Source organism: Balaenoptera musculus, chromosome 5 (genome assembly GCF_009873245.2).
Source record: "Balaenoptera musculus isolate JJ_BM4_2016_0621 chromosome 5, mBalMus1.pri.v3, whole genome shotgun sequence".
In the NCBI taxonomy this organism is placed as follows: Eukaryota; Metazoa; Chordata; class Mammalia; order Artiodactyla; family Balaenopteridae; genus Balaenoptera; species Balaenoptera musculus.
In genome coordinates this window covers 139,182,611-139,196,493 of record NC_045789.1, presented here as the reverse complement: position 1 = coordinate 139,196,493, position 13,883 = coordinate 139,182,611, and the positions used below count along the sequence as shown (strand labels likewise).

The 13,883-nt window shown below is 55.3% G+C and overlaps 1 protein-coding gene across 1 annotated transcript in view; it reads right to left on the bottom strand.

Annotated features, from left to right (window-relative positions):
- Positions 1–13,883, bottom strand: part of ZFYVE28 (zinc finger FYVE-type containing 28) — a 114,726-nt gene that overhangs the window by 53,818 nt on the left and 47,025 nt on the right. Inside the window, 1 exon segment of the mRNA XM_036853994.1 lies at positions 5,685–5,825. Within this exon segment, the coding sequence (XP_036709889.1) occupies positions 5,685–5,825 (141 nt within the window).

Genomic DNA, 13,883 nt, shown 5'->3' with positions numbered 1-13,883 from the left:
CAACTAAGCCCATGCACCACAACTACTGAGCCTGCGCTCTAGAGCCCGCAAGCCACAACGACTGAAGCCTGCACGCTGCAACTACTGAAGCCCGCGCTCCTAGAGCCCGTGCTCCGCAACGAAGAGAAGCCACCGCAATGAGAAGCCTGCGCACCACAACGAAGAGTAGTCCCCGCTCACTGCAACTAGAGAAAGCCCGTGTGCAGCAACGAAGACCCAACTCAGCCAAAAATAAATAAATAAATAAATTTTAAAAAATTACCAGGCTTGCAAAGAATTAAGAAAATATGACACATGATGAAAAGAAAAAGCAACCCATCGAAACCAACCCAGACCTGACAGAGATGATAGAACAGGGGATGAAGGCAGCTGTCATAACTGACTTTCGTGTGTTCAGAAAGTTATGTAGAATCAATGAAGAAACAAAAAGGTCTCAAACTGATCCAGAGACAAAACTTACAGTATCTGAGGTGAAAACAAAAACACACTGGATGGGATTAACCTCAGATTAGACAGGTCAGAAATAAAGAACAATAAACTTGGAGACATAGCAATTGAAACTTTCCAAATTTATCAGAGAGAAAATACCAATAATAATAATAGAAGAGACCATCAGTGAATTCTAGGACAACCTCAACATGTCAAAATACATACAATTCAAGACCCAAGAGGAGAACTGAAACAGAAAAAAATATGTGAAGGAATAGTGACTAATTCTTTCCCCAAATTTAATGACAACTATAAACTCACAGATCCAAGAAGTTCAATGAACCCTAAGCACAGGAAACACAAAGAAAGCGATACAAAGTCACAGCATAATCAAATTGAGGAAAACTAATAAAAAGAGAAAATCTCACAAGTAGCAAGAGAAAAAAATTTACATACAAGGAACAAAGGTAAGATGACATTAGAGTTCTCACTGGAAACAATGCAAGTGAGAAGAGTGGAAGAACATCTTTCAAGTACTGAGGGGGAAATGATTAACAACTTAGGATTCTAAACCCAGCAAAAATAGCTTTCAAAATTGATGGCAAGATAAGAATTCATGACCAGCAGACTCGCACTGCAAAAAATGCTGAAGAAAGTCTTTCGTGCAAAAGGGAAAAGACACCAGATGGAAACTGAGATCTTCACGAAGGAACAGAGAGACCAGAAAGGGCGACTGCATGGGAAAAATGCAAGATCCTTAATTATTGTTTAATTTTCTATACAAAAAATTTGACTGTTTAAACAAAGACACTGACAATATAGTGTGAGTCTAAACACACGTAAGACGAACATGTATGACATAAAGACATAAGACTGCTTTCAAAGAGTTCGATACCACCTCACACATACAGTAGGAACCTTACAGGGGCTTATCCCATATGTCCCTCCTGGATCAGCTGCTGTTACTGCTGCTGTTGCTGTGGGTGATGGGGCGGACAGTAATAAAAATAGTTAATGAAACCGAAATGTAATTTACCATATCAACAAACTAAGAGGAAAGAAAAACACAGGATAACATCAACAGACACAGAGAGAGCATTTGAAAAAAATCCAACATCCATCCATTCCTGATAAAACTCTCAGCAAGCTATGAATAGAAGGCAACTTCCTCAGCCTGAAAAAGAGCATCTATGAAAACCCTACGATAGCTAACATCACACTGAATGGTGAAAAACTCAATGCTTTTCCCAAAATTGATCTATAGATTAAATGCGATCCCAATCAAAAACTCAGGCATTTTTGTAGACATCTACAGGCTGTTTTTAAGTTTCATATGGAAATGCAAAGAACCTAGAACAGCCACAACAACTTTGAAATAGAAGAACAAAGTTGGAGATCTGACGCCCTCTGATTTTAGGACTTACTTTAAACCTACCATAATTAAGACAGTGTGATACTGGCCTTAAGACAGATCAGCAGAACAGACTAGAGAACCCAGAAATAGACCCACACAGATATGGACAACTGATTTTCAACAAAGGTGCAAGAACAATTTAGTACAAAAAGGACAGTCTTTTCAGTGAGAAAGGATGGTCTTTCAACAAATGATGCTAGAACAATTGAAAATTCATTTGCAAAAAAAAATATGAATGTTGGTTGAAAGCTCACACCATACACTAAAGTTAGGTCAATATGGATGAGAGACCTAAATATAAAACCTCGCAACTACTGAAGCCCGTGCACCTAGAGCCCGTGCTCTGCAACAAGAGAAGCCACCACAGTGAGAAGCCCGCACACCACAAGGAAGAGTAGCCCCCGCTCACTGCAACTAGAGAAAGCCCTCGCACAGCAACGAAGACCCAACACAGCCAAATAAATAAATATAAAACCTTTCTTTCTTTCTGAAAGAAAATGAGAAAATTTGATGACCTTGGGTTAAACCAAGATTTCTTAGATATGACACCAAAAGCATGATGTATATAAGAAACAAATAGGTAAATTGGGCTTCATCAAAATTTGAAACTTAGGCTCTTCAAAAAACTGCTAGGAGAATGACAAGATAATCCACAGACTGGGAGAAAATGTTCGCAAATCATCGTCTGATGAGGGATTTAGTGTCCTCACCTGGTCGTCCCTCTGTGCCTGTCTGTGTCCTAACTGCCTGTTCTTGTAAGGACATCACTCAGATTGGATCAGGGCCCACCCCAGTGACCTCATTTTACCTTAATCAGCACTTTAAAGGCTCCATCTCCAAATGCAGTCACACCTGCGGCGCTAAGAGTTAGGGCTTCAACACATGAATTTGGGGCGGGGGGGACACAGTTCAATGCATAACAACAACCCAGAATTCATTTCATCCTACGGCGCCATCAGCATGATTTCTTAAATCCTTTATGATTTTCTGAAGCAAGAAGGAAAACGAAAACCCGTGCAAAAGTCATCAGAAACCACCTGCATACTCATGTGTGCCCTAGTCCACAATTTTCCTGAAGAAAGTTTAGTTTATGCAAAAGCGCATTACTTAGATTCCTTCTAACTGGGATGAGAGTCAGCCCAGCGAGGCTGAACCGCAATGCACCTGCCTCACCCTCCACAGTGCCACATGGGAGAAGAAGCAGCTGCAGTTCACTGGGCCTCTGCTGCGTGCCTGGTCAGGCTGGAGACTTAGCTAGAAGACCCCATTTCGGGTCAGAAGGTTCAAAACACCACACCCAGCATGGCACCAGCCTGTCCGGCTGACCCCAGCCAGAAGGTATGACCTAAGCAGCCCTGAGACCAACGTGAGGACCCGCAGGGGCCCCCGGAAAGCAGAGCTGGGCCAGGCTGGCGTTGCCATGCGTGCTCTGCACAGATGCCCCCTGCTCAGCTGAGGGTCCACCTGGTCTGACGGGACCTGGGAGGCCTGAGGTGCCCCCAACAGGGGGCTGAGCCACTACCCACGGCCGAGAAATTCATGACCTCTGGGTACTTGGCAGGGGTGTCCACATCCTCTGGAACTGACTCACAGGTGCTGGGAACTTCGGGGGATGGGGGACCAGCTACATCTGGAGTTGGGTGACCTCCCCAGGGCAACCGTGCTCTAAAATCAAGGCCAGCAAGTGACCCGGCAGAGTGGGCCGCAGCCAGCCGCCTCCGTCAGACCTGCACGTTATCTCGGTTCTCGTGCTGTGATCACACACATCACCCCGTGCTCTCGGCCTTTGTCAAAGCCCCTCCCTGACCGCAATGGCCTGCCAAATGCCCACCTCCCCTGCGCCTGCCTGGCTCCCCCCTATGACATCATACACCCTCTGCCCAGGGGCACCTCTGCAAGTGAGCGCTGTCGAATGAATGAATGAATTAATGAACTGGCAGCATCATGAAGGTCAATGAAGATTAGAAACGGCAAAATGCCTGTTTCGGGGAGTTCCCTGGTGGTCTAGTGGTTAGGATTCCGGGCTTTCACTGCCATGACCCTGATTCAATCCCTGGTTGGGGACCTGAGATCCCACAAGCCGAGCGGCACAGCCAAAAAAAAAGCCTGTTTCAAGAAAGATGTTAGAAATGAAAGTGACTTTCCAACCTAAATAGCTGAGCTTTGTAGAAATTCACTGTAGTGGGAGCCCCTGACAAAACAAGGAGCCCCAGTAACTGGCCAGTGAAACGAATGTGACAGTGACAAGCCTTTATGAAGTTACGGTACACACGGGGAGGCTCACTCTGGCGCCTCTTCTAAGTCCATTTTCCTGGGGCGGGCAGCTGAGTACAGAGCCAGCACCCAGGATGCCTCAGCCATAACTTTCAGCCACGCGTTTGTGGGGAGAGGAGTCCTCCCAGCGGGCCTGGCTGCCGCCCTCTGCGAGGCCTGCGTGCGGGGCTGGCGTCTGGGAGCTGGGGTGTCGGGATGGGGGGCTCCCTGGGCCTCCCCTGTTGTGTCTGTGCTGGCACCCTTCCCCCCTCCCCGGGGCTGCAGTTCGGTGTGTGCCCGGCAGAGGGACCTGCGGAGCCTGCGGGCCCCCGATGAAAGCCCCGGTTCTGAGTCTCTGACGAGCTTCCCTGGGGACAGCGTGTCGCTGGGGGTGGAACGCGGCCCATGTGACTCCACAGGACGGGGTTCTGGAAGCTGGTGCCTGTTTCCTCTGGACCTCGTCCCCGGGCCCTCTCCCTTCGGTGGTTCTGCTTCACAGCCTTTCACTGTGATGGTTCAGAGCCCTGAGTATGTGAGCCCTATGTGTCCTCCTGCTGGAAGCCCAGGGTGGCTTTGGGGACCCCGACACAGGGGTCTTCAGAGAGGAGTGAGAAATGAAAGATGCTTGTGTCGCTATGTGAGAGTGAACTACTTTAGCTGATTTTTATGACTTGTTTCTCGACCTTTTTAAAGCGGCCTCACCCGCATCCAGTCCCAGGGCCATCCTCCCTCTCTGATTTTCCCTGTGGAGGCTCTGCAAGGCACAAGCTGAGTTTCACCCCACTCGGTCACTCTGTGTAACATGCAGTTACAATAGCCAGTGAGCGGGCATGAGTGGCCTTGGGAGTAAACACAGTCCCCTGCAGGGAGCCCCACCCTGCGGTGGGGGGAGGGGGCAGAGAGAGGCCTCCTCGCTGCCAGCGGTGGGCGAGCTGAGGGCACAGGAAGGACATCCTCCGGTGGGGAAGCAGGGCATCGACAGACCAGCCAGTCAGGAGACCCTCCTGTCCCCTTGGTCCCTGGACCCTCCTGAGAGATGGGAATGGGATGGGGTGTGCTCCTCCCGCCCCCTCAAGGATTCTGTAAGAACCCTTGATGCTTGAAACACACGACGGGACATTTGCTTCCCCGGACCCGCCCTGTGATCTAGGACGCACAGCCCTCACCTCCCCGGTGGAGAGGCTCAGACTGGTGGGCTGAATACACCGAGAAGGTTCCAGAACTTGGTGAACGACCCTGACGGTCACTTGACAAAACTTGCTTCATCCACGTGCTCTCGTGCTGGTGTAGCCTCCCGGGTGTTCGGGGAACCCAGAGGAATTCCCAGCATGGTGTCCAGGACCAGCTGAACCCTACAGCAGGAGGTCGCCACCCTGCCAGCTCTGCGGCGGCCCCGCGGGCCGTCGTCCCCTTCCCCGTGCCGGCTCCTCGTCCTCCCACGTTCCTCTCCGATGGTGTCCCGCGACCCCGCCCCTTCCAACCTGCTCTTGTCCCCGGGATGTCCCCCCCGCCCCACTCCGGTCCGGTTTCCCTCCCTGAGACGGCTCCCCGGGCCCGCGCCCTCCTTCCCCTCCGTCCCGCCGCTCACCTGGCAGGAGCGGAACTGGCTGACGAGCAGCGTGCAGCGCTGGGGGTCCTTCCGCCCGTCCAGACTGTCCAGCTCGGCGGCCACCTGGCTCAGCTCCTCGTCCGCGTGGTAGAACTGCGCCAGCAGCTGCGGGTCCGACCGCTGCGGGGAGAGAGGGCGTGAGCGCCGCCCCGGGGGGCGTGGCCTTGTCCCCACCGTGGGCGGGGCCGTCGCCCCGCCGGCTCCCCTGATGCCCCCTACGTCCCCGGGGGCGGGGAGAACGAACCCAGACGAGGGCTGGGGAGGGGCCGGGGCGCGGGACGGTGGAATCAGCTCTCAGAAAGGAGTTTTAGTCCTAAACTAAACTGAAGTGATAAAGGCGGCCGCTGAAGGAAGGGCGCGGCCCGCTCCCCAGCCTGCTCTCAGCGCTCAGCCCAGTTTCCACGACGCCAGGAGGGGCGGGGCTTTGTGGCGGGAAACGCTCTCTCAGGGGCTCACCTCCCACGAAAGGCACGGGGCGTTCTCCTGATTCTGGGTCTTCAGGCGTAACCGCACCCTTGGAGCGAAGGCCCAGCTCCGTGCGCCTCCGCCCGTCCTGCCGGCCACCTGACCGCCCCGGTCTGTCCCCAGCTCCAGCCCCACCGGCCACGTGCTGTCCTGTCCACACGCTCACGCCCACCCCAGGCCTCCGCGCTGTGCTCCCTCCAGCCGAGGTGCCAAGGGCTGTCCCCTAGGAGCTGAGTCTCCAGGATTAGGACAAGCCCACGGGAAGGGTGGCAAAGCCCTCAAACATGTTTTTATAAAAGGTGCCCTTCATGATGGGACAGCGAGATACAGAAGAGAAGGAAAGACAACCAATCAACCCTCGGTTCCCTCCTCCTTCTACCTAAGAATCAGCACATGGCTGTCTTTACGCTCTACATTTTGTTGAACATAAGGTAACTTATTTTCGTAATTTCTCTCAGCTCACTGCTCGATGGAGCCCGTGTTCAGCCCCCTCCCCCTACGTGGCCCGTCCCAGGGTGGTTCTTTCACCGCTCAGGGGTCTTGGTCACTCATCAGTGCCTGACTCTGGGTCACCCGCGAGGCTGGCCCAAACCCCTGGGGTGGTGAGGAAGCCCCTCAGGGAGGCTGAGCCAACCTCGGGCAGGGGGGAGGGGGCTTCAGTGATTGGCCCAGGAGGCCGGCATGTGACCCAGGCAGGGCCAATGGGAGACCTCCCTGGGACTTTCCACCGGAGAGTGGCAGGGGTTCACTGATCCATGCACCAACCCAGCAAAGGCACCTGAGCACCCACTGCCAAGGATGCAGGGCTGGGGACACGGCCAGGAATGGGGCAGGTCCAGACCCTGGCCCCCTCCATGGGCTCAGCTGACTCACGCCCAGGAGGGCCACCAGTGACCCCTCTGTGATGAGACAGGAACCAGGTTGGGGTCAGGGGCTGGCAGTACATTTTTGCCCCTTTCCTGTTGTGCTGACTGGAAGGAAAGACGGAAGGAGAGGGTCTGGGAGGTGGGGAGCCGGCTGACTCTCTGAATGGTGCCCTCACACACTGTCCCTGCCACCCTGGAGTCAAGCTCCCTCCACCCCGACCCACATCCCTCCATTAAGGCCCATTTGGACCCATTTCCCACCCTGGAGCCTCCTCTTAGTTTCAGAAGCTGGGAGGAGGGAGAGACACCCTTGCCCTCTGACCCCCCAACCAGGGTTCAATCTCGTGCCTTCAGGGCCTGGCAGACACCTACATGGGGGAGAAGACAAAAGGGAGCAGTGGGGCTTGTGGAGAACTGGAAAGGGCCTGCCTGCCCAGGGAGAGGCCAGGGAAGAAAACAACAGCACCCAGTACTGGAGGACCCCAGCCAACCCCCGCAAGCCTTGCGTGGGCTAAACGTCTCCATGACCACGAACAGCCTCCCGCTCTCCCTGTGGAGGGCACGGGGTGGGCGTGGTGGAATCTGCCACCTTGGAATCGATGCACAGAGACAAAGCCTTTGGGCTCACCTTGCTTTGCTTTCAGTAAATCAAAGACCTTAAGAGCAGACCTACGAATGTGTTGACCATTAGCAAAAAGAGAGCTGAGCACACACACACACACACACACACACACCAGCAGAAACTAGAGAATTCAGAAAAAAAAAATTTAAACCTAACAATTATCTTTATTTTGTTGAGACACAAAAGACCTGTGTGATTTTTAAATTTTAGTGATACTCCGAGACAGCTTTCCAGCCCCCTCAGGACTGGCATTTCCAAAGAAGAATCAAAAGTCCCCTGTGTCTCCCGGGGGTGCCGAGGAGCAGCAGGAGAACCTCACTGATTGTGGCAGTCACATTCACCCGGAAACCCCAGACACTAGGGAGACAAAACCTCCAGGCAGAAGTCCAGGAAATGAATGAACACAACTTACAAAACTCAATCTGTGCTGATTAACAGAATCCAAAAGAAAATTTTGGTGCTACATTTCCATTTCTAAGTAGGCAGAGAATGAAGCAAACACAACAGTCTCCAGCCGGCTGATCACTCACAACTAAATGGGTCCAGCAGGGCAGGGTCACCCTCAGGCCAGCTCGAAGGCCTGCCGACTGGAGGAAGGTAAAGATTAGCAACAGGAACTCTTTCTCTTTGGTTTGAATCAGTCAGCCTCATTCAACAACATTTAAAATCAAATTATAAATTAGACTTTTATTTATTTATTTTATAGTTATTTATTTATTTGGCGGCACCAGGTCTTAGTTGCGGCATGCAGGATCTTTGTTGCGGCGTGCGGGCTCTTAGTTGCAGCATGTGGGATCTAGTTCCCTGACCAGGGATCAAACCCGGGCCCCCTGCACTGGGAGCGCAGAGTCTTAACCACTGGACCACCAGGGAAGCCCCTAAATTAGACTTTTTTTTTTTTTTTTTTAATTTTTATTTATTTATTTATTTATGGCTGTGTTGGGTCTTCGTTTCTGTGTGAGGGCCTTCTCCAGTTGCGGCAAGCGGGGGCCACCCTTCATCGCGGTGCGCAGGCCCCTCATCATCGCGGCCTCTCTTGTTGCGGAGCACAGGCTCCAGACGCGCAGGCTCAGTAATTGTGGCTCACAGGCCTAGCTGCTCCGCGGCATGCAGGATCTTCCCAGACCAGGACTCGAACCCGTGTCCCCTGCATTGGCAGGCAGACTCTCAACCACTGCGCCACCAGGGAAGCCCCCTAAATTAGACTTTTAAATGTCCCTAAGTAAAATGTCCACAGCAAAGAGAACCAACTGATATAAATACGAAGAAGTACTCACCCTATTTTGAAATAAAAACTATAAGAGAATAAAATAGAGCCCAGTAGTAATGTCTTTTTTGGCACACGATGTCAATATTTTCTCAAAATAAATTCATAGCAGTGACAGTTTTCACTGTTACAAGACAAAAATAAAACTAATGAAGGTAGCATTTAGTTTAGGAGGTTAGAAGAGTAGTGAACAAGCAGCCCCAAAGAAGCCTCAAACACCCAAAAACACAGCAGTACTGAATCAGTCCAAAGTGCAAAAGTTGACTAATTCAGAACTAATTTTGTAAAGCTGATGAAATTATCCATTCATTCAAACACCTGTTCTGCGATGCAGGATGGGGATGCGGGATGCAGATGTGGGATACAGGATGCAGGTGGGTGTGAGCTCAGGCCCCGCCCTCAGGAGCCCGTCTGAGCCAGGCATGTGACAATGCTGGAGGGACCCAGCCTTTGTGAGGCTGGCCAGCTGGGCTGTGGCAGAATGTGGCATGAACCATGAGTGTCCCCAGCCCGGTGCAGAGCACTGGTTGTGCCTCGGCGGGTACCACCCAGACCCCTCTGTGAGGTGGCCCAATATTGACCCAGATGAAGAAGACTAATGGCCAAGCTCACATCAGTGGACACGGCAGAGCTGGCAGCCAGCCCAGGTCTCACTCTAAGGATACTCAGGAGCCCATGTGGGAGAGAGGAGGAGGTAAGAGTGACCGGGGCGGGATCCCTCTCACGCCTCTTGCTTCCCAAATAGGAAGTAAACACTGCAGCGGAAGAACCTTAGAAGGATGCCTTGTCACTGCAGGGCAGCAGCGCAGTCGCAGCCAAGCTCCAGGAAGGGACCGAGAAGAGAAGGCAGATGGTGGGACAGGTGGGCGGGACAGATGGCAGGTCAGGCAGCACGGCCAGGTCAGAAAGGACCAGCCCCCTCACTCCCGCCTCGCAAGCTCAGCGATGGAGTGCAGCCCCGGGTGCGCAGAGTCCCAGCCCGCTGCCCCGCCAGCAGCCCCCCAGCAGCTGTCCCAGGACACGACCTGGGCTCCGAACGCTGGTTCCCGAGACGTACTACCCCACGGGACCCCCACCACCCTGACACTCTGCAGAAGAGAGCCTTGCGGATCTCACTGGACCCCCCAGGTGGGCTCTTCAGCTGGACAGAGTGCAGGGAGCCCAGGGGTGAGGGCTGGGTGCCTAAGAGGCCAGCCCAGGCCCTGGGCCTCGCTTGGACCAGTTTTCCAGTAAAGCCTTGGACTCCCCACTGCAACACCCAAATCCAAGAGCATCGCAGAGAAACCAGAGAAAAGCCTCAAGTCACACACTCTGAATCTGGCAGCTCCCTGTGCTGTGCGCCCGACCACCCGCTGATCTTCAGGCCCCGGGCACGGGAGAAGCTGACCAGGCCACGCTGGACAGCCAAGGAAACCCACTGACCACTGGTCACCAGGGCTGGGACCCCTCACTTCCTCCAAACACTCACCCAGACCCTCCTGCAAGTCTCCACCACCCTCTGTCCCCTCTGAGTCCTGGAGTGCCCGGGAGGCTGTGACCCATATCCGCAGGGTTGGCCTGGTCCACATCAGTGCATCAGTACACCAGCGCTGACCTGGCGGCACCACCAGCCACCGTCAGCGGATCTGGCGCCCCAGATAGGCACACACTCCTGTAGTCACGTGGTGGCAGCCCTGCCATCTGGCCCGTGGATAGCTGGTGGCCGGTTACTCCTGCCCCACCCCCACTCAACTGCCCGCCTTCCCCCCCAGGCTCCTCCACCAGGGCTCCCGCTGGGTGCCCCTCCGGCCCCTGCTCTCTCTCAGGACTCGGGTACCTGCCCTCCCTGTGGCCGTCAGGCCTGGGTACGGAACCGACCAGAGGCACATCACCACGCCCGTAGTTCACTCAGTCTGCCCAGCACCCCCCATCAGGGAGCCCCTGGGGAAGCCAGCTGCTTCCTACCGAGACTCGAGGGGCGCCCATCCCTGGTGGTTGTAGGAATTGGTGGCCAGGGTTCGGGTGCAGTTTAATCACAAAGATAACCACCCAGAGCTGAATGTATGTCATCTAACTCCCTTAATCCAACACCTCCACCTCTCCAGAAGGTAAGGGCTATTCCCCAATTTACAGAAGGAAAAACTCAGGCTCAGAGAGCGAGATTCATAAATCCACCCAGTATCCCATACCCAGTAAGCAGTCTCACCTGCCACTCGGCCTCCCTGACAGAGGAAGGCCTTTTCCCGTGACTCAGTTTCCCTACTGGCTCCTGCTGGGTGATGGGGACAAGAGAGCACAGAGCCATCATCCCGGCTGGCACCATGTGGCCCTGCGGGCGAGCCGGCAGGTCCCACCAGGCCTCAGGCTCTGTGGCTCAGGGTCCAGGCTCGTGGGCCCACAGTGGGTCAGCTTGCACAGACACCACGTGTCAAGTCTGTATGCCCGGGGAGCGTCCATCCCCCCGGGAGGCTGGCCCTGTCCTGGGCTGCAGACCAGCTCACTGCCGAACCCCAGGACCCACCCACCCTGGGCAGGTGCCAGTGGACAGTCAGCTGGTCCCACACGTGCCTGCAGCCTGACCTGGCACCGCAGGTGGCCTGTCCTTAGCTGTGCGGAGGCCAGCCGGGCCACTGTGAGCCCTGCTGCCTCAAGGGCACAGCCCTTTGCAGCAAAACACTGCCAAGTGCTTGCCCAGGAAAGGCTGATGGCTTTACATTCAATTTGCATCAATAAATATTTTACCCCTATGGTATAATAACAAAACAAGCCATTTCAGTTAGAGGAATCAAGGGCCCTCCAGAGCATGGGGGCAGAGTCTGAGGCTCAGACAAGAGGTGGCAAGAGGAACCAGGTGGGCACGGAATGTAGAGGATGCATGCTGGACACGGGTCCAGGGTGGGCTCCAGGTTCAAGTCCCGCTCAGTACCTTACCGGCGGTGACCTTATCCCACGCCTCAGTTTATCATCTGCAAAGTGGGCTTAAAGCACACGGGGTACCTCGCACGGCGCCCGGGGGTCTGCACCTGGTGCAGTCATCGCGGCGGCGGCGTCAACTGACCGTGATAAGTGAGAAATGAGACGCTAAGGAACCACGTCATTCCTGAGAACATCGCCGCCACCCCCAGCGCCCTGTCCCGGAACTCGGCTGAACACGCCCTGACGTCCTGCCGGCAGAGCCGCACGGGGGCCTCAACCCCAGGAGGCGGCGTGACCCACAGCGAGGGTGCGAGCGACCCCTCCACCCGGAGTCCCAGGCCGGGGACAGGCGCAGCCACCGCGCGTGCCCCCTGCCCACGGGCCCCTGGATCCTTCGAGTCAGGCAGAAGGGGGCGCCCAGAGAAGGGCGGGGAGGTGGGCAAGGGCGCAAGGGCCGGGGTGCAGAGAACCGGAAAGGGGTAGAGGGCGGGGCACGCGGAGGGGCCCTGGGGCGCAGGTGTCCAGGTGAGCCCGAAAGAGCGAGCGCGCGGAGGGGAAGGAGGAAGAGACTGGGGCCCCAAACGCGGGGCCCCCCCACATCTCGCAGGGCAGGACCAAGTCGCGACAGCCAGGCGGGCGCAGCGAGGGGGGGCCTCGGGGCCGCTGCCCCTCACGGCGGGGAGGCCGCAGTGTTCGCAAAGCGCGACGTGGGAGGAACAGGAGGCCGAGGACCAGCAGCCCCAGAAACGCAGGCGAACACGAGGGTAAGGACGCCGGCGCCTCTCCAGGGCTCCCAGGGGGCACTGAACCACCCACTGCCCGTGTGTGCACCTGCGGGGGGCGGGGGTGTGTGTGTGTGTGCGCGCCGGCGCGGGCTTCGGGTTCTGGGCCGCTCAACCGCCCACCTGCAGAAGTGGACCTGGGCCCTCGGCCTGCCAGCCCTGGCCCACAGTCCAGCACCCAGAGCAAGCCCATCCCTAGGCTCTGGCCCTTCAGAGCCCCGAACCCTGGGCCCGACCTGAGGACACGTGGCCAGCGCCAGGCCTGGCTGGTGGGAAGCACTTCTCCAGACTCAGGCTCAAAAATGGCGCAGCGCTGGCTGGATGGGCTTGGTTCCCAGTGGGCCAGGAGAGGCCCTCCCCAAGCCCTCCAGCTCGGGGCCTGGGCTGGAGTCTGGGTTAGGGGGCTTGGAGAGGCACCTCCACTCCAGAAAACCTCCACTGAGCCAGCTGTGGAATGAATTCTGGGAGGAAAAGTGGACACACATGGTCCAGACACAGAACGGGTGCTCCCCCCTACTCCACAGGAGGGGTGCCTATGGGAGGGCAAGTCCCTTTCTGGTGGGAGGGGCACCTCCTCCTTAGCAGGGCAAGGCAAGGACTTAAACACCACACCAGTCGAGTGATACTCAGGAAGCCCAGGTGAGCGGAGGCAACCCAACCTCACAGCTCAGACACTGCCCTAGGCCACTGCCCCAACACAGCCTGGGGCTGAACGTGGACGCCCAAAAAGAAGGCACCACATCTCAGAGAGATCTGGGGGGAGGGGGGAGATGCAAAACGTAATTACATCTAGGGTCCAGTTACTCCAGCAAAAAATAGTCCTGAAATCTTATCCACCCCTAAGAGATGCATGTAAATTCTGAGACAGAGTTTTATTTTATTTTAATTAATTAATTTTTTTACGTTTGGCTGTGTTGGGTGTTCGTTGCTGCGTGCGGGCTTTCTCTAGTTGCAGCGAGCAGGGGCTACTCTTCGTTGCAGTGCGCAGGCTTCTCATTGTGGTGGCTTCTCTTGTCACGGAGCACGGGCTCTAGGTGGGCGGGCTTCAGTAGCTGTGGCTCGTGGGCTCAGTAGTTGTGGTTCGTCGGCTCTAGAGCACAGGCTCAGTAGTTGTGGCGCACGGGCTTAGTTGCTCCGCGGCATGTGGGATCTTCCTGGACCAGGGCTCGAACCCGTGTCCCCTGCACTGGCAGGCGGATTCTTAACCACTGCGCCACCAGGGAAACCCTGAGACAGTTTTAAACCTCACTAAATTTTTGTTTCAAATACTTTTATCGCTGT